The sequence below is a fragment of the Balaenoptera physalus genome (genome assembly GCF_965194825.1).
Source record: "Balaenoptera physalus genome assembly, chromosome: 19".
NCBI classification, from domain to species: domain Eukaryota; kingdom Metazoa; phylum Chordata; class Mammalia; order Artiodactyla; family Balaenopteridae; genus Balaenoptera; species Balaenoptera physalus.
This window is the reverse complement of record NC_138900.1, coordinates 20,897,028-20,921,428: the sequence shown is the minus strand read 5'-3', so window position 1 is coordinate 20,921,428 and position 24,401 is coordinate 20,897,028. Positions and strand designations below refer to the sequence as shown.

Genomic DNA, 24,401 nt, shown 5'->3' with positions numbered 1-24,401 from the left:
ATTTCGTTTCTTTTTATGGGACTTGAGGACACAGGGAGGGGGAAGGGTAAGCTGGGACGAAGTGAGAGAGTGGCATGGACATATATACACTACCAAATGTAAAATAGATAGCTAGTGGGAAGCAGCTGCATAGCACAGGGAGATCAGCTCGGTGCTTTGTGACCACCTAGAGGGGTAGGATAGGGAGGGTGGGAGGGAGATGCAAGAGGGAGGAGATACGGGGACATATGTATATGTATGGCTGGTTCACTTTGTTATACAGCAGAAACTAACACACTATTGTAAAGCAATTATACTCCAATAAAGGTGTTAAAAAAAAAAAAAGAAAAGAAAAAAGAAAGCAAAGTTGCCATCAAGCCAATCTCTATGGGGGAGAAACAGCAAAATCTTCCCTGAACGTCGTGTCACAGTCGTATTGGCTAAAGTCCACTGCCCTACCAGCAGCCTGGGGTGGCGTCAGCCTTGCCAGGACACAGACACTGGACCGCTGGATGGGGAGGGCCATTCCCCAGGGCATCGGCTCTAGCTTTGTTTTGCCAACAGGTACCAAGACAATGGTCAGTGGGGTAACCTCGTCTGTCTCCTTGGCTCCTCTGCTTTGTGGCCTGAGCCAAGTCTGAAGGTTTTGTCCTTTGGAGATCTACCAACAGGCAAAAGAGCTCCAGAAAAATCTTTGTGTTGTGATGAGCAGAGCTGGGTAGATTTTTTTTTTTTTTTTTTTTTTGCTAATTTTTATATGTCAACTAGAGTATTTATTACTACAAGGTATTGAAAGTTTCAGCATTTATTCAAAAAAATTTAAATCTTGATCCATTGATAGTATTCATCTGATAAAGGTTCTCAAATTAAAAGGGCTAGATAAGTGAGTGCGGCTCAAAAATGGCAGTAACTTCAGAGCTGGCAATTGACACTTGTTTTCTGCCACTGTTTACTCTTCAATAAAAAATGCATATTTACCATAGCAACCTCCAGATCACGTGGTGCCCTGTCTTACCCGCTACCCTCTAAAACAGAATAGCTTCTTAAAGAAACACACACATCCTAATATGCATGCTTTCAGATGCAAAACTGTGTTCTTTATAAGGAAGCCCTCTTTCCTGGGATTTAATGCTAATACACACGTCATCTTTATAGAAATCATTTTGGTCCCATGTCTTAAATTTTAGGGTGTTCACTCTGGAAATCAAAATAGAATTACTCTTGGAAGGGCTTTTGATTATCTTGAGAGTTTGCTGATTATTTATTTTAATACAGTTCTAAAATATATATATATATATATTTGTGTTTATACATGCATATATATATATATATATATATATATATATATATATATATATATATATATATAATTTTTTTCAAACTGCAGCCATTAGTATCGTTTCGGAGGGGTTTTGGTGTAGATTCTAATGACCTGCCGCTTCATCTGTGATTAAAGATTGTCATCTACACGAAGCTCAATTGCAGCCTGAATTGTTTTTCACTGTTAACTTGGGAGAATTGCCTGGGTTTTCAGAGCTTTGGAGAAACTGCTCCAACCCGGACTTTTCAGGAAGGGAGCACGCCTTCTCATTCTAGACCTTGTGCAGGTGTCAGGCCCCATCGCTTGGGGCTTGTGGAGTGGGGAGAGCACTAAAGCCACAAGTCTCTGCCCTCCCCCCCAAGCCATCCTTGCTTGCAGGGGGTCCCTTTGGCAATATTCATGTTAAAAGCTACTATTAATTGGAGCATATCCTGCACCAGGCACCGTGCTAAATGAATTGTTATGACTATCCCCGTTTTGCAGATAAGGAAACTGAATGAACCTCAGAGAGGTTATGTAATTTGCCCAGGATTACACTCCTAAGAATTGTTGGAACTTGGTTTTAACCTGAAGCCTTTGATTGCAAATCTGTTCCACTTAATCTGTGATCGGAACCTTTCTGTCAGACGTAAGCTGGAAGGACAAGTGGGAATGGGATAAGGGGCGGTGAGCGGTGCCTCCCTTCTCAGAGTGTTCTTGGGAGACGTCGCATGGCCTCAGTATCAGGAGAGTTTTCGGGTCCACTCTTCCCATTCTGGTTTGCACCTGTACCTGACAGCCACACACTCCTGTGCTGCAGGTCTCCGTGGATGCCACAGCCCTGGGGCGGCAGTGTGTCTCTGTGTGTGATGAGAGCTGTGGTCAGTGCCCCTCTGGGGCACCTCAGCAGGCTGGGGGTGGGGCGCATCTGAACCAGGCCTGTTGGATTTTTTAAATTCCTTTCAGCCACATACAGACCAATCTGAAAAACAAGAACATATTGTGACTCTGTTATGCTTAGTGGCTTTGGGGGAAAATCCGATTGTGAAGTGAGGCAGGGCTCTCCATGGCGGAGTGGCATTGTGACCCGAACTCGGACAAGGAGAATTGCCCAGACCCCACGGCCCGGCCGGCCAATCTGACTGCAATGTGTCCACGAGCCATTTCATAATTATCCATCATGAATGCCTCCATGCTGCCTTAATAGATTATTTAAAATGGTGCCTGCGCCTCCCATGCAACCTCTAGTCAGCCCCGAACTGTACATACATACAAGCCGGGAGAGGTAATTGCTTATCATGTATCTTTTTGTTCCAGACACTTTTATAAAAGAGTATGTATTATGTATGGTGTGACCTTCAAATGTCAGGAATGTGTTGTGCAATAAACTGTCAATATTTGTGGTTATAAGGTACTAGATGACTTTTACAATAATTGGAACGGCTATATTAAAAGCTTGGATCACTCAGCTGGTTAAAGAGAAAGACACAGGCCGGTGTTCATCAGGGACTTGCCTTCTGCCAACGATTAAATGAAAGATATTGCAAGGTGCTTAAGATGTCTTCTTTGTTTAAAAAAGAATATGGCAAAACATGTCTCCAGGGGGAAGCGTTATCTCCAAATCATCCCTTCTCCTTTCAGTGTGCACCACTCCCAAAAGAAAACTCAGCCCCACAAGTTATGGCGACCGACTAAGTGCATTTTAAAAAAGATTGGTCCAGCTTGTTCTCAGTGTCATTTAAGTAAGAATTCCTGAAACATACCCGACAGTCAAAGAGATCTCCTCCAATCTTCCCCCCAGCCCCCTCCCCACCCATAGATGAGGGGGCTGTAAATTACCTTAAGAGGATCTTAAAAGCTATAGTTCTTTTAAGAAAATAAATTATGTAGAAATCTTTTGGGAATTTATGCTTTACTGAAAGTAGAGGCTTCTGTAGTCTGTAGTTTTTTGTTTTTTGTTTTTTTTTTATAAGCATCAGTTTTTTTGTTTTTTTTTTTAAATTTATTTATTTATTTATTTATTTTATTTATTTATGGCTGTGTTGGGTCTTCGTTTCTGTACGAGGGCTTTCTCCAGTTGCGGCAAGCGGGGGCCACTCTTCAACGCGGTGCGCGGGCCTCTCACTATCGCGGCCTCTCTTGTTGCGGAGCACAGGCTCCAGACGTGCAGGCTCAGCAATTGTGGCTCACGGGCCTAGTCGCTCCGCAGCATGTGGGATCTTCCCAGACCAGGGCTCGAACCCGTGTCCCCTGCATTGGCAGGCAGATTCTCAACCACTGCGCCACCAGGGAAGCCCAGTCTGTAGTTTTTTTGTTTTTTGTTTTTTAAAGAAAGGAACATGTAATTTAAATTACGAAGAAGGGAAAGCAAAACAAATATTTTGCAATAATTACAGTAGTAATTGGGGCATGGGTTACTTTTAAAGTATCTGTCTTGTTATACTTTTCTATTGATTAATGTTTCTTTATGCATATGGGAGGCTATTTCTTCCAACGCAATGACATCTTCCTTTTTAGCCAGGGAGTGGGCAGATGAAACAGTGGAAGGTTTCCTCAACAACACGCCCCCATCTTCTCAAAAGCTCACTTGTGACCTTGCTGATTAGAGTGTGTGTGTGGTTCCTTCCACCTGGATGGAGAGAGACCCGGGAGATGCCCCGAGGCCACCTCCTTCAGGAAGCCTCCCCAGGCACCCCTGACCTCCTTCCCCCCTGCTGTTATCACACTCCAGCCCCTGATGGTCTGTGCTGAGCACTTTGGGGCATTTCTGGTATTTTGCTGGTACCCGGGTCCACTTCCTCCCAGGCTACTCAAAACAGCTTCCCTCTTGTAGTCAGGAGCTGATCTTAGCCTCTGAATTTCAGTTTGCTTGCCTCCTCTCATTCTTTTATTTATTTTGAAAAAAAGTATGTACAGTTTTTTAAAGTGTGTATGGTATGGAGCACCTGCTATGAGCTGAGTGCCTACCATGTGCTGGGGGTATAACAGCAAACAGTAGTTAATAGTCCCTGTTTGCATGGAGCTTGTGTCTGGGGGGAGACAGGTGGTAAGCAGACAAATACATAGGTCAGTTAGCATCTGCAGCAGGTTGCTTGAAGGACCAACCAGAGAAAGAGCGCCCTGGAACCTGGAGTCGGGGAGAATTCCTTCAGACAATATGGTCAGAGACGCCTCTCCCAGAAAGGGCCTGTGGACTAAAGCCTGAGTGAGAGTCTCCGTGTGAATTCTGGGGGAAGAGAATTCCAGGTGGATGAGGCATCAGGAACAAAGCCCTAAGTTGGGTACCAGCCAGGAAGGCTTGAGGAAAACAGAAAGATGGAGGGCTGGAGTAGAGTCAGGAGTTGGGATGAGGTCAGAGCAGCAGCGGGGGCCACTTAGGTGGGGGTTGGAGACCATAGGTGCTGGGGGTTATTCTAAAGAGCAATGGAGCCCGTGGCCTTCCCTTCCCTGCACATAACCAGGCTTTTCCCAGGAGATGGCAGCCCCCTGGGCCGTCCCTCTCCAGACTCATCCTCCTGCCTGGGTCTCGTCACCCAGGCCAGTTCATAGGTGACGTTGCTCTGCCTTGGTTCACCTGAACAGTTTCTGGGATGGATCCCTGCACACCAGGCCAGAGGGAAGAGAGGGGTGTGCAGAACCCAAAGAGACCCATCACACCCAGCTGTCTTGTCAAAGGTTGATTCTGTGAGTCCCAAATCCTGCCTGCTGCGTCCATGGTCACAGTTCCCAGGCTGTGGACTAAAAGTGCCTACCCACAGCTGGCCCTGAGGGCCTTGGGAGAGCTGGCAACCCAAGGATTACAGAGGATGTTGTCAAGGGCAGCATCACACAATGCCAAAGGGAAGAGACCCCATGGGTGGCCCAGTCACCAGTGGATGGGTGGGGGGGGGAGGGTGGTTCGGAACACTCCCCTGACAGTTAAGAAAGGGCTCTGGGTTTGGTAAAACCAGAAACACATTTGGCCCACAGTGCTTGATTTTGAAGCCCTTGTGTATTTTAAGGGAAATTTAATCCATATGTTTCTGATTCATTTTCACTTAACTCATCAAAATGTTGCTTTAGAGAAGCTATTTGAGATCCTAGTATCTTATATTCTTTTCTCCAAATTTTAGCCTTTTAGTGACCTATTTCCCCAATTCCAGAAATCCTATCTTGCTAACAGCAAATGGAGCTCTACATAGTTTTGAGTTTGGGTCAGAGGTGAGGAAGGCGATGATGGAGGACATTCACCTCTGCTCCCTGAGATGTGTCACGAGCTCGGGCCTTGCCAGTGAGCCCAGCCTGGTCCCCAGTCCTAAGAACCCGCAGGGAAGCTGGCTGTTGCCTTCTCACAAGTGGTCATCCTTTTCTAAAATAGCTCTCTATTTAAACAAATACTTTTGCCAATCCATATTAATGCTTAACTGTTTAACATGACTATATATGGCCATCATAAACCAGAGAACTTTGATGAAACAACAGAGACACCAAATTAATACTGACCCAAGGCATGACTGACGTGTTCCAAGAGTTAAGTACAATTGTTTACAGTAATGTTATAATTTTTATGCATACCATTAATTTAAAATCATTTTTAAAAATAAAGGGAACTCTTCATCAGGAACCTCTACCACAGTAATCATTGTTTTTAGTCTGTTTATTTTAAAGGTTTTAAAATAAGGGAAAGTGTCGTTAAGCTTTTAAGAGGAACTATACATTCCTCTGGATTTTTCCTCCAAGGTATTATTTTTCCTCCCCTGAAAAGATCTTAAAACACTGGTATATGTGGGCAAAGATATTAATAAAGATGTGATTTTTTGGTGTCATGCTCACACTCTAGACTCCACAAATTGTTTTTTCCTTCATTAGTGAAGGGAGATCTGTGCTTTTGAGATGCTCTTTGCACAAGACAGACTTTTAGAATGAACTGCACGACTCACCTGGGAAAATGTGTTTACTGTTATAGTAGGAGTTCCATAGAAATTAAAATACCATGGCCTTTTATGTCGTAAAGTAGTAAATGCTCAGGTATACAGACAGCTCCCTTACCCACCTGAGGTCTCTGGGATAGCTCTCCATTCCCTGCACGGGCTCACCATCATCATCATCATCATCATCATCATCATCATCATCATCATCATCATCATCATCAACATCATCATCACCATCATCATCATCATCAACATCATCATCATCATCATCAACATCATCATCATCATCAACATCATCATCATCATCTTCAATCATCTCCATCATCATCATCATCTTCATCATCATCATCATCATCAACATCATCATCATCATCATCATCATCATCATCATCATCATCATCAACATCATCATCATCATCATCATCATCATCATCATCATCAACATCATCATGACAATTTTTTTTAAATAAAAATCTTTCCATAATGTACTTTTGGGCGTGTGAAGGGTAAGGCTGCCTGGCAGGATGAGGTGAGTAGTGAGAGTACGTGCACTATTTAAAAAGAAACCTTCTTTGCTTTTTCTCTTTGGTCTCACTCTGCCTCTTTTGGTCTCTCTGGACCTTGTTCTCTGTCTCATTCTGTGAATTAATAAGACTACCTAGAGGATTGGGTATAAACCCAGAAGACCTCACCAGTAGAAGGTTCACACTTCTTAGTTCCTGAGTCCTCCCACTGTGACAACTCTCCAAATCTCCATGACTTAACAGAACCAAGATCTTCTTCTCATTCACGCACAGTCTGGCTCGGGTCAGCCCCCCTCCGTCTGGTGATGCAGCCATCGAGGCATCCTCTGTTTTGCGATCCTGCCCCCTCGACCTTTGTGTTGCAAGGGTAGGGTGGCCGGAGGGGAGAGGGAGACAGTCGGGGGCACACTGTCTCTCCTCTGCATCGCTTCCAGCCATTGGCTGGACTAGTCAGTGGTCCCAACTTAGCGCAAAGGCAGTTGGGAAAAGTAGGCTCTCGTGGAATACCTAGGAGCACGTACTATCCCTTTCATGGTCATTTCCTCCCATATCTCTAAGAGCCATCCCTGTTGCTTATTTGGCTTAGGTTGGGCTAGGGTGGGTGAAGGAAAGGCCACAAAGTGGGTGAAGACAGCCTGCAGTGGGCTTGGGGCTCTTCCAGCATCGCGGGACTGCAAGGAGCCGAGGGGAAGGGCCAGTAAGTCCCGTTGGGGTAGGGTGAAAGGATTTGCCTGAGGACAGGCAGGCCCCGGGGACCCAGAAGCAAAAGACTCTGCCTCCTGACTCCTGAGGCAGCCTTCTTTGCAAACAAGACTATTTTAAATATGTACCGAGTAAGCTCAGTGTTTAAAGATAACCTGGGGGAAAAGCTACCCTTAAAATACAAAATTATTTCATAAACCAAGTATTTAAATTCCAAACCAATATGTGAGTAAGGTTAAGTATATCATGAGGCACCCATAAATTCAAATCATATTTGTGTACAAGATAGCCAGTCTCAGGGATGCATTCAGACAGCTGCTGATGGTATTGTATGTGTGTCTAGGCTTTAACGTTTGAGAAGTTATTTGTCTTTCTAAGCATCTGATTCTTTGTCTATCCAGGACTGCCAGTTTGTGGCGGTTGATGATGAGGGTTCCAGTATGAGGATCCATGACCATTTGTAATCCCCCGGGCCCTCCTTCAGCCCACAGCTATGGAACCTCCCTCCTACCCTCCCTCTGTGAATTCTCAGGGAAGGTAATGAACCTTAATGCCACCTTGGCCTAGGCCAACCTTGCTATACACTCAGAGGCTTAGAAGCAGCAAATGGAAATGTAGGAGGCATGGTTTCTGACCTTGAGATGACAAAATTAGGAAGGTCAGTTGTCTGATGTCCCCCACCCCCAAATAATATATCTTTTTTTAATTGAAGTATAGTTGAAGTACAGTATTATATAAGTTATATATATTATATATAAGGTGTACAGTATAGTGATTCACAGTTTTTAAAGTTTATGCTCCATTTATAGCGATTACAAAATATTGGCTATATTCCCCGTGTTGTACAATATATCCTTGTAGCTTATTTTATATCTAATAGTTTATACCTCTTAGTTCCCTACCCCTATATCGCCCCTCCTTCTTCCCCTCCCCACTGGTAACCACTGATGTGTTCTTTATATCTGTGAGTCTGTTTCTTTTTCTTTTATATTCAGTAGTTTGTTGTATTTTTTAGATTCCGCACGTAAGTGATAACATACAGTATCTGTCTTTCTCTGTCTGACTTATTTCACTTAGCATAATACCCTCCAGGTCCACCCATGTTGTTGCAAATGGCAAAATTTCATTCGTTTTTTATGGCTGAGTAGTATTCCATTATATATATATGTGTGTGTGTGTGTCACATCTTCTTTACCTATTCATCTGTTGATGGACACTTAGGTTGCTTCCATATCTTGGCAATTGTAAACAATGCTGCTATGAACATTGGGGTGCATGTATCTTTTCCAATTAGTGTTTTTGTTTCTTTTGGATATATACCCAGGAATGCAATTGCTGGGTCATACAGTAGTTCTATTTTTAGTTTTTTGAGAAACCTCCTAAATTCTTGAAACAAAACTTGAAATGATTGGATCCATGTCCTGTTTTTTATCTAACCACTCTCAGCTTGTAGGAACAAGAGAAAGCTTGCAGAGTTTTTGATACCTACTACAATTCACCTGTTCTAGGCTGAAACTTGGGAAGGGTTGCACGTATAGTCTGTGTTCCTCTGGAATATTCTTTGCTGCCACCATATATAAGACATCCATTCCTGAAGAATAGATCCCATATTATTTAGTGGGGTCAAGAAAAGAAACAGGGGTCCCTGGAGTTATTTCTCAGCCCTTTCCCCATCCTATGAGAGCCAGAGCACACCCAGGCTGAGGCTGTGTTGCCTGTAGCCGGATGCTCCAACTCTCAGGGACACCCCAGCCTCTAGGAGCTGGCAGCGCTCCTTTCACAGAGAAGCAAGAGGAGCAGCCAGTGGGTCTGAGGCCGACCTCTGTTCACACGCCCACCTTCAGCATACTCAACACATTTAGAGAAAGTGTCTGATCACAGGGAAGAGATACTGCAGATTTTAGGAAAAGGAAATTTGTTTTAAAAGCTCATACCATCCAAAAACGGCCTGACAAAGGATCACAGGTGTCATTTTCATAATGCTTCTTCCTTTCTGTCGTGTGTTTCCTGGAAGGGCTGGGGAAGGGCTGGTCTGTCCATAAGCAGGACCCGTGGTTCTTCCCTGGCCAGCTGTGTGTGGCCACAGGCAGAGCCTCGGGACTCCATCTGGGGAGCCTTGCAGAAGGACAGCTGCTAGTGCTTTTACACTCTGGGCGGGTAGAGAAGGAATCGGAGACCAGCTTCGTCTTCCCCTCTGAGCGAGCCCCTTGAGTTCTCAGCGGGGTTGGGCTCGGTTTAGCGCACCTTGTTCGCCGATACCCATCCAGGTGTAGGCAGGGACCCACACACAGGCCCTGTGAGTGTGCAGCTCAGCGGGCCTTCCTCTGCTATCACTGACTGACTGTACTTGGCTTTCAGCCTCTCCGGACACTTCCTGGGACCACCCACAATACCCCTTCATCGTCGCTCAAGTTTGTTTTTCTAGTTGGATTAGTCTAAGAGTAAACGCCATAGGCCTTCTGGCCCTCCAAAAAAAAAAAAAAAAAAACACAAAACAAAACAAAACAAAAACAAAAAAAACATTCTGTGTAAAGTGAAAATTAGACTCTTAAATCTGCAAAGAAAGCTGTTTATCTTACAAATTCATTCTTTTTATGGGGCCACACATATCCAAGATAGAAAGATAAAAGGAAAACAGATACAGGCCATTGCTTAGAGTGACATATAGTGAGACGCTTCTCCTCCTCACCTTCCGTAAAGCCGGCGGGAGCGCAGGGCTGCAGCCTTACCTGTCTATTTATCTATATCGTGCCCTGGGCCAGGGCTCACCAAAAGCTGCAGTGGAAATACGTTCCCCACACTCTCTATTCTCTTCTGTTGGACAGCCCCGCCTTGGACTGCTCCCCAGGGGCTCCGACGGAGGAGGATCTGGGGAAGGTGCTCAGCTGCAGACCGTGGGACGTGAGGACGGGCAGGGATGCAACATCAAAAGCCCACACCTGCCTACTCCTGTCCCATAGTCAACACTTAGTTCAGATCATCATTCAAATGGACAGCTCATGGCCTCCTAACTTAAATAGGGTATCCTAACCCTGTTGCAGGGAGCACTTGGGCGGAATTTTAATCAGGCTCGTTGTTATTTTAAGCTGACCTCATGATCCCACAAAAGGAATGTGTAATGCTGGGAGGGCAAATGCAACAGGTTTGGGGTTGGGGTGGCTCGGGGGTGGTGGAGGGAGATGGGTAAGAGATGGCGTCTCAGCTGTTTATAAGTAGGATGCGGTTGACTTGGAATTGGCATCTGGCATCTGGCCATTGTTCTCCTGGGCTCTTGGCAACCTGGCTCTTTAAGACAGAAGTGGTGGCAGCCCTGGTGGACTTCACCTGCGAGCGGGGACTTCCTGCTAGGACTGCATGTGGGACATTTGTTTGCCGTGACCTGGCAACACTCTCTTGTGCCTGTTTTCCCTTATCAGCAGCCCAATAGCCATCTTTGGTAGTCTCTCCACAGTCACGTGGACAGCCACAAAGCGAGTGCTAGGTCGAGTGAGTTCTAGATGTGGATGAACTGAGTCCTGTGTAAAATTATGAGGAAAAAAAAAAGTTGGGCAGTTAGACCTTTTGAACGGCTCTTCCAAGGATGGTTAGAAGAGCTGTGGAGAATAGGATTAAAAGTGAGCCTTCAAGGAAAATTTCCAGGGTGATGATGCCGTCGTGCACAGTCCAAATTCAGAGAGGATGCTCGAAGCCAAAGGGTTTCCACGGTTGCGCCGAGCAAACATCCAAATAAGAATTAAGTGCGACTGCTTTCATCTTGTTCATGGCCTAGAGGTCTGTCCCTTTTGGCTGTGAGCAGAGAACACCAGGAATGGATGTTGAAGAATAAAAGCAATTTGCATTTTCCATTGCTTGGAAGGTACAAATCTTGGTTTTCTTTTTGCTCTCTGCAGAACTCACAGGTCTGCTTATTATCCCAGAAGGTCCCCTTGTTCTCATGGTGAATCTACCAGGAGGCCTAGAGGGTGGGCTGGAAGCTGCGGCCAGGACCCTGCCAGCCTCGGGAGCTTGGGTTCTGTGCCAGGCGGCAGCCTCCAGCCCTGCGGGGAGGCCAGAGGAGAAGGCTTGCCTGCCTCCCCTTCTCGAGATGCAGAGTCCCAGCTCCTGCCCTGCTCCCCTGATGTTGCCTCTTTGACAATGTGATGTCAGGCCTCGGGTGTTGCAATAACATATCCTCCAACCACTAGATATTTTCACAGTTTTATTTACTATTATGTCCCATCATTTCTGTGCAGAAGGCAGCCGTATGTAAATTTTATTCCATTTTCTAATGGTTTGGGTTACATAACAGATAACAGCAGGAAGCAAAATTTGTATTGATACTTTACAGAGGAAGTTCTCAGGTCACTGCACAAAGATTTAACTGCAGTGCTCTAAGTTTATGGGAGTTTTGCAGCTGAGTTTCTGCACATGACTTTGAATATGTCACTATATGTTTATCATGGGCTAATTGTGGAACCGCATTTCCATACTTTTTCTTCTCCCTTTCATGAGATTACACCAGCCAGCGATGGAGGCAAGACTCTACAAGGAAGAAATGATCAGTTTGGGATAATTTTCTTTCCTGTCCCAAAATAGCTGTACGTCTGCATGTCTTGGGGACTCAGCCGAGACACATTTTTTTTTCATTTGTTGCCTGATATAATGCAAATGTGATTTTGATCCTATAGCAAACTCTCCAGCTAGTCCGTATTATAAATTAATCAGACTCAACAACCACCAACATTTTTAAACTTTTGAAAAAAAATATTTAATAGGAGCTAAGCAAAAGAAGAAATCAAACCAGCTGCTGACACAGCTGTTTCTTTTCTTGTTTAATTCAGTTCAATATAAAGGTACCATATGCTGCTTAAAATGATGATAGGAAAGATGAAATAATTTAAGAGAATAACAAGAAAATACGTGAATTGTCAGCATTCTGTCAGATTTAAAGAATGAAATAGACAGGTGTAGTATTGACATGTTTAGCCTTGTGTGGTGTTGGCAGTTTTGGTGCGAACAACTTCTGACATGTGCTGAAGTGATGTGAGAACGTTTCTCCTCCATTGCAGACATTGGCGAGGAGGCTGGGAGATCTGCCGGCGTCCAGCAGCCCGCACTGCTTCGCGACAGGAGCCTGGGCTCGGCCATGAAGGACTGCCCGTACTGTGGGAAAACCTTCCGGACATCACATCACCTAAAGGTCCACCTGAGGATACACACAGGTGAGGGATCCAGGTACACAGCTCGGAGGAGGAGGCCCAGGGCTGCCATGCTCCTGTCCTAGGTCTATCCTCTGTGGGCCTATCCGTGCACCATTGTGTGGGTCTGAACTGACCCTAACGACCCAATTCTCTACTCCATACTCACCCTCTTGAATGACACACGGGCATGTGGACATGGATCTCCCATGGTCCAGGCCTGGGATGCTGATGCTTTGTCCGAGGCCCTGCGACATTTTGCTGATGGCCTCCTTCTGCTGCACTGAAGTAGCACCTCCCACATCCTCACATGGACCAGGGGTCTTTCAGGTGCAGATGATGAGAACCCAGCTCAAACTCTAAATATACAAGGGCACGTAGGAGGTCTTTGAAGGCAGGCTGGCTTCTGGCCCAGCTGGGGTTACGTGCCCACACCTGGGACTGGATAGATGGAGAGGAGGATGGGTGTCTCTCCACTGGGTCTCCTCAAAAGAAAAATCGAGATGCTCTTCACCAAGCCACTGGACCACTGCGGTCATTTCCCCTGTTACGGCGTTGTCCAAGCCCCTCGAGGTGAGGGCTTCTCTTGGTCTCTCTGTCTTGTCTCTCGGTCATGGTTCTTGTGAGATTTTCTGCTAGTTGTTTGCACATTGCCAATACAAAAAGAAAAATCTCTCTGACATATGGACACCTCCATTTTCTTTGATTTTTCTCCTGACACTTTATCTATTGGAGTGTGAGCTGCTTCAGAGGATAGACAAATATGCCATCTATTTTCAAAAATAATTGTGGTCTATTTCCTAAGGAATCAATAAAGCTTAGGGTTGTGAAGGATATTTAGTGTGTACGGGCCTCATGTGCAGCATGCGGTTAAAGACAAGGAGCCCTCACCTGGGCCCTCACCTGTGCCTGCAAATCTCCCTGACACCCAGAGGAGCCCTGAGGACAGGTGGCAGCGGGATGGGCTGCTGTCTTTATTCTCAGCCTGGGTGCCGTTGGCCATCACCACTGTCCCTCCCTGTCCTGGAGCACTTCTCTCATGGGGTCACCCCAGGGCAAAGAGGGGTCTCCTAAAATTACGCGCCAAGCTCGCTCACTCTCCAGGGTCCATGGGACCCGACCCATCTTGCCCATCTTCACCCTTATCACCACCCTGTGACCCCACTGCCTTCTTCCTGTTCCTCCAATGCAGAGTGCTTGCTTCTGCCACAGGACCTCTGCACCTACTGCCCCCTCCACCTGGAATGTTCTTCCTCCAGGTGGTCACTGAGGGCTTAGCTTCGTGTGATCTCTTCAGAGAGACTGCGTGACTAGCCTGCCTGAAATATCCCTCATGCCCCTGTTTTATTTTCTCCATAGAATTAACACCTTCTGAAATTATCTTGTTCAGTTCAGTTGTTCATTTCCTTCTGTGTTGTCTGTCTTCCACCAAGTAGAATGTGAAGATGTAATATTATCCATCTATTTAATTGCTATAGAACCCCGGGGCCTACAAGAGGATCTTGCAGTAAACTGCAGCTTACAGGGGGCATGGTACATTTATTTGAGAGGTTGAATGACAAAACAAATAAGTGAGTGACCCTCCTCCTGCAATGCCTGCCCTGTGACGGGTAGCACAGAGGGGACAAGTGCAGTGGGGAAGGTGGACCCTTCCCTAGGGAACCTGTGGTCCTTTGGGAAAGGCACCCTGCACACATGAGCTGGTCAGAAGCCACAGAGTGGCAGCCAGGCTGCAGGTGCTAGATTCCTGGTTATGGATGGAAGACTCTTCCGCAGGAGCTTCGTGAGGAGTCCCTGAGTTCCTGCCTCAGGGCCTTTGCACTTCCCTGTAAGATAGGTCACCGGCTTGCGCCCTCACCTTCAGAGTTTGGCACCAATGTCCCCTTCTCAGTAAACTCTTCCCAGTGATGGGGCTCAAGGCGAGGCAGCTCAGCTTTCTCAGATCATGGTGATGTCCACTTTCCTCCCCAGGTTGGAGCCGGGTCCCCTAGTGTTGTGGTGGTTGGGAGGGACCCACAGACCGTCAGGACATGGGAGACAGTCCACCAGGGCACCCACGGTCTCACTGCCTACAGGAGTGTGGAGACCTGGCCAGGCGGGTGCTGTGGTACTGCCCTTTCATGTGATGTGGATACAGGCTCCTGGGCCAGGTTCCCCAGGTGCCTGATGGCTCACAACGGGTGAGGCCGGCCCTGCCGGGGAGTGTAGGTCTGGAAGGAAAGGGGCAGTGCCTCCCAACCAGGAGCTCTGCCTACCCTAGGGGCCCCCACCCCCATCAGCTTGTCTGTGGTTCGAGTGGAAACACCACAGAATATTCTTGGTAAATTAGGACTGAAGCTGGCAGAAAGAAGTCTTGCTGAACCTGGGTAGAAACAAATGGATACTGTTTTTAGAAGTTTTAAAGCTTGAGAAAGATTATGTTTTTCCAAACTTCTGCTTCTTTTGCGTCACAAACTTCTGAAGTTTGTAATCAATAGTCTTTGGAGACACAGAGAGAAGCGAGGCAGAGCCACAGACAGAGGCATTCCAGAAACTTCCCAGAATAAGGGTGAAAATGAAAGAAGCCATGGAAACATCACACCACCAGCCCTCCTCGGAAACAGAATTTGCAGTGTTTAAAAGGCAGAATGGTAACCAGATAAAGATCAATTTCCTTTTATCAAAGAACAAAGAAGTTGGAAAATGCTTACACTTGTGCTTCTGAACAGAACAGAAAGTGTTACACGTTATAAATCACCAAAGTAAAACGTCCATTATGACAATGTAAAAGTGTAGATTACGCGTGTAATTAAAAATCAAAATCAAGTGGTTTGTTAATGAATGAGTTAATAGGGGCCCCAGTTGTGGAGATGTCCTGTACTGCCTTCCCCTTTCTCTTTGCGGTTTTGTATTTCCAAGTGACATGGCCAGAGGACAGCAGTCTCCAAAATAGAAGAGTTGTTTTCCAAGATGCCATCTTTTGAAGTTTTTCTATAATGGACCCATACGAGCACATTAAAAATCCAATGTGTAATAAATATATTTTAATTGGTCAGGATATGAGGTGGAACATTCTCTTGTGTCTTTCTGTCCTACTCCATCTCTATGGGAAGTTTTGATCGTATAGCATCAACTCTGATAAAAACACTTTCCTTTTTTAACTCCACTACATTAACTCAATTACTGCTCTTCTTCTCCCAACACCTGTTTATTAGAGAGGTTCTGAGCAGATGCACCAGTCAGGTTGCTTTGAACACCTGGGGGCTGGGCAGAGCCTGCAGGGAGCAAGAACGTTTCTGTTGTCCCCCAAGCTCCAGCCAGATCCATGTGTGATGGAGGGGAGGCACCCAGAGGACCTTCACATCCTAGGGCTGCCCCTCTCTGGCTCCTGCAGGGCAGACGTTGATTGCTGCCCACCCAGGGCAGGCTGAACTTCTCTCCTATTTGAAAGTTGGGCTGATTAGGACCCAATCACTGGACGTGTGCGATTTGTCTTCTAGAGCACGCTGCCGGTGATTGGAATTCAGAGCCAGTCAGTAAGGAGACTTTGTCAGTTAGGGTTCTCCAGGGAAACAGTGTGCGTGTGTGTGCGTGTGTGTGTGTGTATACACAGCTATGTACATATACATATATACATATCTATATACATATGCATACATATCTATATACATATATACACATCTATATACAAATATATACACATCTATATACATATATACATATACATATATAGACACATCAATATACATATATACATCTATATACATCTATAAATATACATATATATACAAATATATATATCTATACATATATATACACATCTGTGTACATATACATATATACACATCAATATATATATACATATATAGAGAGAGACAGAGAGAAAGAGAGAGGTCTTTATTATAAGGAATTGGCTCACTTGATGATGGAGGCTGAGAAGTCCCATGATCTGCAGCTGGTCAGCTGGAGGCCCCAGAGAGTGGATGGTATAAGTTCCAGTCTGAGTCCAAAGACCTGGGAAGCAGGAAGGCTGATGGTATAAGTCCCAGTCTGAGATGGAGCCCCAGCTCAAATAGAGAGCTCTCTTACTCACATGTGTTCTATTCAAGCCTTCCACGGATTGGATGAGGCCCACCCACACTGGGGAGGGCAATCTGCTTTCTCAGTCTACTATTCAAATATTACTCTCATCCAGAAACACCCTCACAGACACATCCAGAATAGCGTTTGACCAAATATCTGGGCAATCCTTGGCCCTGTCAAGCTGATGCATAAAATTAACCATCTCAGAGATGCATCAGCAAACAGTCATACCATGCAACAGGAGGCAGGGATGCCCCCAGGTTGCCCCTGACCGAGGCCAGCCAGTCATTTCTTTATTGGCTGCCTGCAAATGTACTCCATCCGTTCCCTCACTACCCGCTCCCCCAGGTACTACCTTGGGGATACTCTGAAGGGTCCAGTGTGTCTGTTTTGTGCAGGCGGTAGGCAGGTAGTAATCAGTTCCTGAAAGGCTGGAGGGATGTGCCTTCCCCACAAGCCCCAGGAGGGTGTAACACCCCATGTGATGGCCCACCTGTGTGTCGGGTTTCCCAGGGGGTGCCTGTTGTCTCAGGAATGACCATTTTAGAGAAATATAATAAGCAACCTCACTCATGAAAACTTGTAGGCACTAAAGTTCAGAGACTAATTAAAAATAAATCTCATTAGTTTTGTTCCCCTCTCAAACTATGCTAGTGGTTTATTAATCTGGTTTTGATTTGCTGCATGTGTTGGTCTGGCCCTGAGTTGGGCACCTCTTTATGGACTAGATTTGTACAGGGAAGCCAGCGGTGGTTCTCTGGGGGTCTCAGGGTGGGCTGAGGGGCATGCCCGGCACAGCCCACCCTTCTGGGTGCTGCCTCAGTGATACAGCAGCTGGGCACTGGCCAAGTGGGATGCATGGGGTGCCCTCCTCGGCTCTCACCTGCATTCTTGGCATGAGACCCGAGGCTCCTCTGTCCTGATGGAGCCAAAGGGGACTGTGGAGGTGAGAAGACTTCTCTCCTGCAGCCCCTCCAAAGGGTTGTGTGCCCTCCCTGTGGGGAAGGCACAGCCTGGGAGTTTTCTTGACTCATGACTGAAGCTGTCTACACAGCATGACAGCAACTGGCTGCCCACAGAAAAATTCAGCCAACAAGGATAGTATAACAACAGCAATGACAGCAACTGTAGTCACCACTTTCTGTGCACTCATGTGTGCAAGCACTGCTTGCTGCTTGTGGATTATTATTATTCGCCCCTAATCCTCACAGCACTTTGGAGACCAGGTTCCAACTCCCCTCTTATCCCACCCCGTCCCCTTTGCAAGGGGAGGGAACTGAGCCTCAGAGATGTGAAGCTACCCACCCAGAGTTGCCCAGCATTGATTACAGGTCATAATCCAGATCTGCCTAATTTAGAATTCCATTCTATTAACCACTGCACTGTATTGCTATTTTTACTTTTCTGGGGTGAATTTTTGGCTTGTTTTAGGGAATTAATGCAACATTTCTTTGACAGTGTGTGTCCACACCATAACCAGCTGGAGGAAAGGAAGTGACTTGTACCCACAAGGTGTGTTGACGCAGCCTCCCAGCGATTTAAAAGGGAAGTACTGTGCACCCTGGCTCCTCCTTGCTCCCTAACTCAGACTGGCCTGAGGCCTCCTTGACCCGCTTGCCTCCATTTCCCACCAGCCCAATGAGCTTAGGGAGGCGGTGAGGCAAGGAAACGGCCACTGTGGCTGGTGGAGGCTCCCTGACCCCTGGCATGGAAAGTGGGGTGGAATTAGACGCTGGCATAGTGGAGATGATAAACTCCTGATGCCTTTTTGGAAACTGCCTTTCAACCAAGCAGCGACTGGCCTGCGGATGTGGGTGGAAATGAAAGTTCAGCCGGCCTAACCTAGGTGCCTTAAGCCCGATGCACACACAGCTTACCTTTGATGCTTCTGCATCTCCTCTTCTGGTGAGGTAACCAGGCTGCTTCAACATTTATAAAAGCACATTGAATAAATGTTCAGAAAAGGATTGGTTAAAATGGGCGCTCTTCCCATTTCCTTTTCTGAAAGGAGAGCATTGAGTTATTCTTAGTGGGGGACAGATACCTGCATAATGATGAGAAAACAAAAAGACCCATTTGCCCTAAAGGAGATGATTCCTTTTTTTCTTTTTGTTTTGAATTAAAATTCTGTCGTTTTTCTAAGATGAACTAAAAGCCCATTTCCTTCTTCCACAGTCCCCCATCCTTGCTTTTCCTGCCTTAATGACATCCCAAACTTTTGTTAAAAATAATTGATTGAATTTAAATTTCCTTAAAAGTTTAAGAGGTAATGTTACAGTATAAATTTCCTACCAAACACTAAGTAGGGAAATATCCATTAGTGAAATTAACTACAGTTTCTAGGTAACTAACAATGTACCGTATACAGTAGGGCATGGCTAATGAACACTGCAGTGGGTGATATTTCATTATACAAATTAATGCTCACATTTTAATGGGAAAGTCACATAATGAATCTCGGCTTCAGTGACAGCAATTAGAGACACAGATTGTCCCCTTCTGGACAAGGCACTGTTTAGCAATAAGCAGCTGTGTGAAAAGTCTTCAGGTTTACAACATATATATGCTTTGGGGGAATTAGTGTACAATTTATATTAATGTACTGAAGCTTCTCTGCAAAGGCACCACCATATTTATCTCTCCTGGTATTAACTAAGTAAAGACATGTAGAAAGACTAAATAAATATCAAATAGAGGATGCAAATACGGGAAAATATTAGGTTACCCAACTTAAAAGTGAAAACACTTTTGGGGTTTTAACACACACACACACACACACACGAGAAAGTTAGAAACATGAAGCCCTTCTTAAAAGCTTGATAAAGGGATTTCCAACGAGAATAAAATGAATCCCCCTGTTATTTTTGGAGACGCGCTATAGGGAACTTGCTCTGAATAGTTCCAGAATAACTCCCCAGAACAGTGAGGTTTCCTTGAATATCAAGTGCAAAGTGAGGCTTAGAATGATGAAAGACATGACCATGTAAAAATAGGTACAATGAACTAATTAAACCACTTGGTCATATATTTCTTAAAATTTATGATACAACGACTTGGAGAAGTTATCAATGATATTCCAAAATTGAATATACATCTTATGCCATGTGTCAGTGGGTAGCTGGTTTAATGTAAGATGGTTCCAATAATTTCATTAGACCATGGAATGATGAACTGATGATTTTTTAAATTTATTAACGCCTTTTCTAGCAAAACTCTCTTTTCTAGAAATGCATTGTTTGGGCCCACTTCTTATTCCTTTAAAATATTGTGAGAAGTTTCCCCACAGAAACCTACTGTTGTCCTTCCCTGCTTCCTTCGGTAGGTGAATGGCTCAGCGCCGGTCATCCTTTTCCCAGACACAAGTTTCATAGGCCAGACCTGGTCTGCAGAATAGGGTCTTTGGCCCTCTCTGTGTTTGAAAAAGTTTTTAAGTACGTGCCAATATTTTAAAACTGGGATATTGCATGTAGAAATCTGGAAGCAAGGCTTTCCTTAGATAGAGGTCCTTGTGTCCACTGCTGGTGGCATTGGGTGGTGGTGGCCCTCCAGGAGAGGTGGGTGGTCCCCACCCCGCTGTTTCGCACACTCCTATCATCTGCTCAGCTCTGAAGCATCTGAGTGTATGGCTCCTGCAACAGGCAGATGCAAAGACACTGAATGCAAACATCGTGGAGGTGACCAGAGGGCTCATGTCACCCTGGAAAGCCTCGGGCGGTCTGTCCGATTCCCCCCAGTAGATTTGGACTCATTTATGGGTCTGAGTGGGCAGTCATTCAACTGGACAGAGCTGCTGTCAGGGTCTGAGGTTGTCTGGGCCACGGGGCCGCACAGAACGTCTTTCCAAGTCTCAGGCAGAGCCCGGCCCGGGTGGGAGCGGGCTGGGCAGCCCACTCACCCGCTCCTTGGCAGAAGCCCGGGGCTTGGTTAGAGCCAGCCCGACGCGCTCGGGCTAGATGGGGTGACGCTGACCAAGAAGCAGCTCTTAGCACAGGACTCGGCATTTGTCAGTCGACGAAACCGAAGAGCAGAACTTGACCGTACCTCAGAGCCCGCTGAATGTGCTGACAGGGTTTTCCCACCCAGGCCAGGCCACTGTTGTGAGACGTTTGCCTCCTGAGAGCTCTGAAATGTGCCCTGCAGGGAGGCTGCTTGGGAAACAGCTGGACTGTTTCCAGTGAAAACGAGACCCTTGGGTGGCCAGGCTTCCCCAGGGGGATGTGCTCACCCCTGGGTCTGCCCACCAGAAACGCACCCCAGCCGGGGCTAGTGGTGGTCTCAAAAGCATTTCCTCGTACCCTTCATAGTGATGAAGCCCAGGAAAGGCTTCAAGGCAGAGGACAATAGTGGTTATCCAAATCATTTAGGGGTTATAAAGAAAATAAAATCAGGCTTTTGTTCATTTTTAAAACGAAACCTCCAAAGCGGGTGGATTTATCCCATGCAGCTCACTCTGGAGCATTTATCTGGGGAATTGGGTGGTAGGAGGCAGTCACCCAAATAAAGCCTCTCAGGAACTTGGAGGTGGAGCCACGTGGAGAAACCACTGCGAGGGCTGTTCCAGGGTGTGTGCACGGGCGGTGCATGGAAGGCTTTCTAGAGCCTGTGCAGTCAAAATAATCTTTGAGGACTCTCGTTAAGTGGCCCCGAATTCACCAGGGCCTGGATACTTGGAGGCTCAGATGCTAATAATGAAGCGTCCTTCTTTCTCAGATGTGGCATCTTTTCCCTGGAACAGTAGTGGTCAAGGCCTGTTTTGAACTTTAAAAGAACAGTGGGTCAAGTGAAGAGATCCTCTCCTGCACTGTGTGATGTGTGGTGTGTGTGTGTGGTGAGTATGTGATGTGTGGTGTGTGTGTGATGTGTGTGTGTGTGATGTGTGGGATGTGTGTGTGTGTATGTGATGGGTGGTGTGTGTGTGATGTGTGGTGTGTGTGTGTGTATGTGATGTGTGGTGTGTGTGTGATGTGTGTGTGGTGTGTATGTGTGTGTGTATGTGATGTGTGGTGTGTGTGTGGTGTGTATGTGATGTGTAGTGTGTGATGTGTGTGTGTGATGCATGGTGTGTGTGTGTGGTGTGCGTGTGATGTGTGGTGTGCATGTGATGTGTAGTGTGTGATGTCTGTGTGTGATGTGTGGTGTGTGTGTATGGTGTGTGTGTGATGTGTGGTGTGTATGTGTGTGTGGTGTGTGGTGTGTGTGTGATGTGTGTGTATGTGGTGTGTGTGTGGTGTGTATGTGATGTGTGTGTATGTGGTGTGTGTGTGTGTGTGTGATGTGTGGTGTGTGTGGTGTGTGTGTGATGTGTGTGTATGTGGTGTGTGTGTGGTGTGTATGTGATGTGTGTGTATGTGGTGTGTGTGTGTGTGTGTGTGATGTGTGGTGTGTGTGTGATGTGTGGTGTGTGTGTGATGTGTGTGTATGTGGTGTGTGTGTGTGATGTGTGGTGTATGTGTGTATGTGGTGTGTGGTGTGTGTGTGGCGTGTATGTGATGTGTGGTGTGTGTGTGGTGTGTTTGTGATGTGTGTGATGCATGGTGTGTGTGTGTGATGTGTGGTGTTTGTGTGTATGTGGTGTGTGGTGTGTATGTGATGTGTAGTTTGTGTGATGTGTGGTGTGTGTGGTGTGTGTGATGTGTGGTTGTGCATGTGTATGTGTGTGATGTGTGGTGTGTGTGTGTGGTGAGTATGTGATGTAGGGTGTGTGTGTGATTTGTGGTTGTGTGTGTATATGTGTGTGATGTGTGTGTGTGATGTGTGTGATGCGTGGTGTGTGTGTGTGATGTGTGGTGTTTGTGTGTATGTGGTGTGTGGTGTGTATGTTATGTGTAGTGTGTGTGATGTGTGTGTGTGTGTGATGTGTGGTGTGTGTGTATGTGAGGTGTGGTGTGTGTGTGGTGTGTGTGTGATGTGTGTGATGCATGGTGTGTGTGTGATGTGTGGTGTTTGTGTGTATGTGGTGTGTGGTGTGTATGTGATGTGTAGTGTGTGTGATGTGTGGTGTGTGTGTGTGGTGTGTGTGTGATGTGTGGTGTGTGTGTGTGATGTGTGGTGTTTGTGTGTATGTGGTGTGTGGTGTGTATGTGATGTGTAGTGTGTGCGATGTGTGGTGTGTGTGTGGTGTGTGTAATGTGTGTGTGTGGTATGTATGTGATGTGTGCTGTGTGTATGTGGTGAGTATGTGATGTGGTGTGTGTGTGTGATGTGGGGTGTGTATGTGGTATGTATGTAATGTGTGGTGTGTGTGATGTGTGGTTGTGCGTGTGTATGTGTGTGATGTGTGGTGTGTGTATGTGGTGAGTATGTGATGTGGTGTGTGTGTGTGATGTGGGGTGTGTATGTGGTATGTATGTAATGTGTGGTGTGTGTGATGTGTGGTTGTGCGTGTGTATGTGTGTGATGTGTGGTGTGTGTATGTGGTGAGTATGTGATGTGGGGTGTGTGTATGTGTGTGATGTGTGGTGTGTGTGTGGTGTGTATGTGATGTGTGGTGTGTGTGTGTGTGTGTGTGATGTGTGGTGTGTGTATGTGGTGAGTTTGTGATGTGGGGTGTGTGTATGTGTGTGATGTGTGGTGTGTGTGTGTGTGTGTGTGATGTGTGGTGTGGGTGTGTGTGGTGTGTATGTGATGTGTGGTGTGTGTGTGTGTGATGTGTGGTGTGTGTGTTTGTGTGTGTGTGATGTATGTTGTGTGTGTGTATGATGTGTGGTATGTGTGAGTGTATGTGTGTGGTATGTGTGTGTGCGCCTCTTTCTTTAATGACCCTATGATATGTCTCCTCTCAAAGCCGTGAGAGCAGGGGCCTTGTCTCTTCGGTTCTTCACTCAATTCCCAGCACCAAGAACAGTACTTGGGGGGTAGGGGGTGCTCATTCAATAGAGACTGTGTGAATGAATCCGTGTGTTTCCGGGTGTGTGGGTACATACATGTACGGACACGTATGCCTCTGACATCATTCAGGAGACTTTGTTTAGCCCTTGACATGACTTTTAGAGTTGACATGATGCCATAGAGAACATGTGCTCCGACTTGCCACATTATAGGTCGGGGAAGCAAAGGTCCCAAGATAGGAATGCCCAGTGGAGCAAAAATAACACAGGTTCTCTGTCCCCAGTCCAGACTCTCCAAATGCCTCCTGGGGTCCAGACGTCCAGACTAGCTTCCCTGCTACACTGTTCCACAGTATCGACCTAAAAGAGTATTTCCCAGGGAGGCTCTATGTAGTGGTTCCCCACCCAGGTGCCACAGAGGGTCACGTGGGGGCCTTTGAAAGACCCCAGAGCCCAGTCTGTCCCGGGACCTCAGAATTTCTGGAGGTGGAAGTGGGACCAGGTATCAGCACTTTTGAAAGCTCCCCAAGCTGTTCCACTTTGGTTTTTCAAAATGTAATGTTTACACTTTTAGCATCAGAATCATCAGGGGCACTTACTAGAAGCACCCACTTCTGGACCCACCCCAGACCCAGGGAATCAGAACTGCTCTGCCTTAGGTGCCAGAACTGGTGTTTTATACTCTCCTGGGGATTCAGTGCCCAGTACAGTCTGACAGCCACTGCTCCCGTGAGCATTTCAAGTGTGTGTCCCTCGGAAATCTACGCACACCTTCCGAGCATCCCTGCAGTCAGCCAAGAAAGGCAGTCCCCACTCCACCCACGCCTGGAGGGAAGGTCTACGTTTTCTCTCTGCAGCTCCTGCTGATGGATGCCCATGCATGCCCTACAAACCCTTTGCCAGACGCACTTAATCGTTTC

The 24,401-nt window shown here is 46.3% G+C and overlaps 1 protein-coding gene across 8 annotated transcripts in view; it reads left to right on the top strand.

The window, feature by feature from the left end:
* Positions 1 to 24,401, top strand: part of ZNF536 (zinc finger protein 536) — a 426,032-nt gene that overhangs the window by 249,198 nt on the left and 152,433 nt on the right. For all 8 annotated transcript variants that reach the window (XM_082437056.1, XM_082437055.1, XM_082437057.1 and 5 more), the window contains exon 5: positions 12,464 to 12,616. In XM_082437056.1, the coding sequence (XP_082293182.1) occupies positions 12,464 to 12,616 (153 nt within the window). The remainder of the gene's footprint in view (positions 1 to 12,463; positions 12,617 to 24,401) is intronic.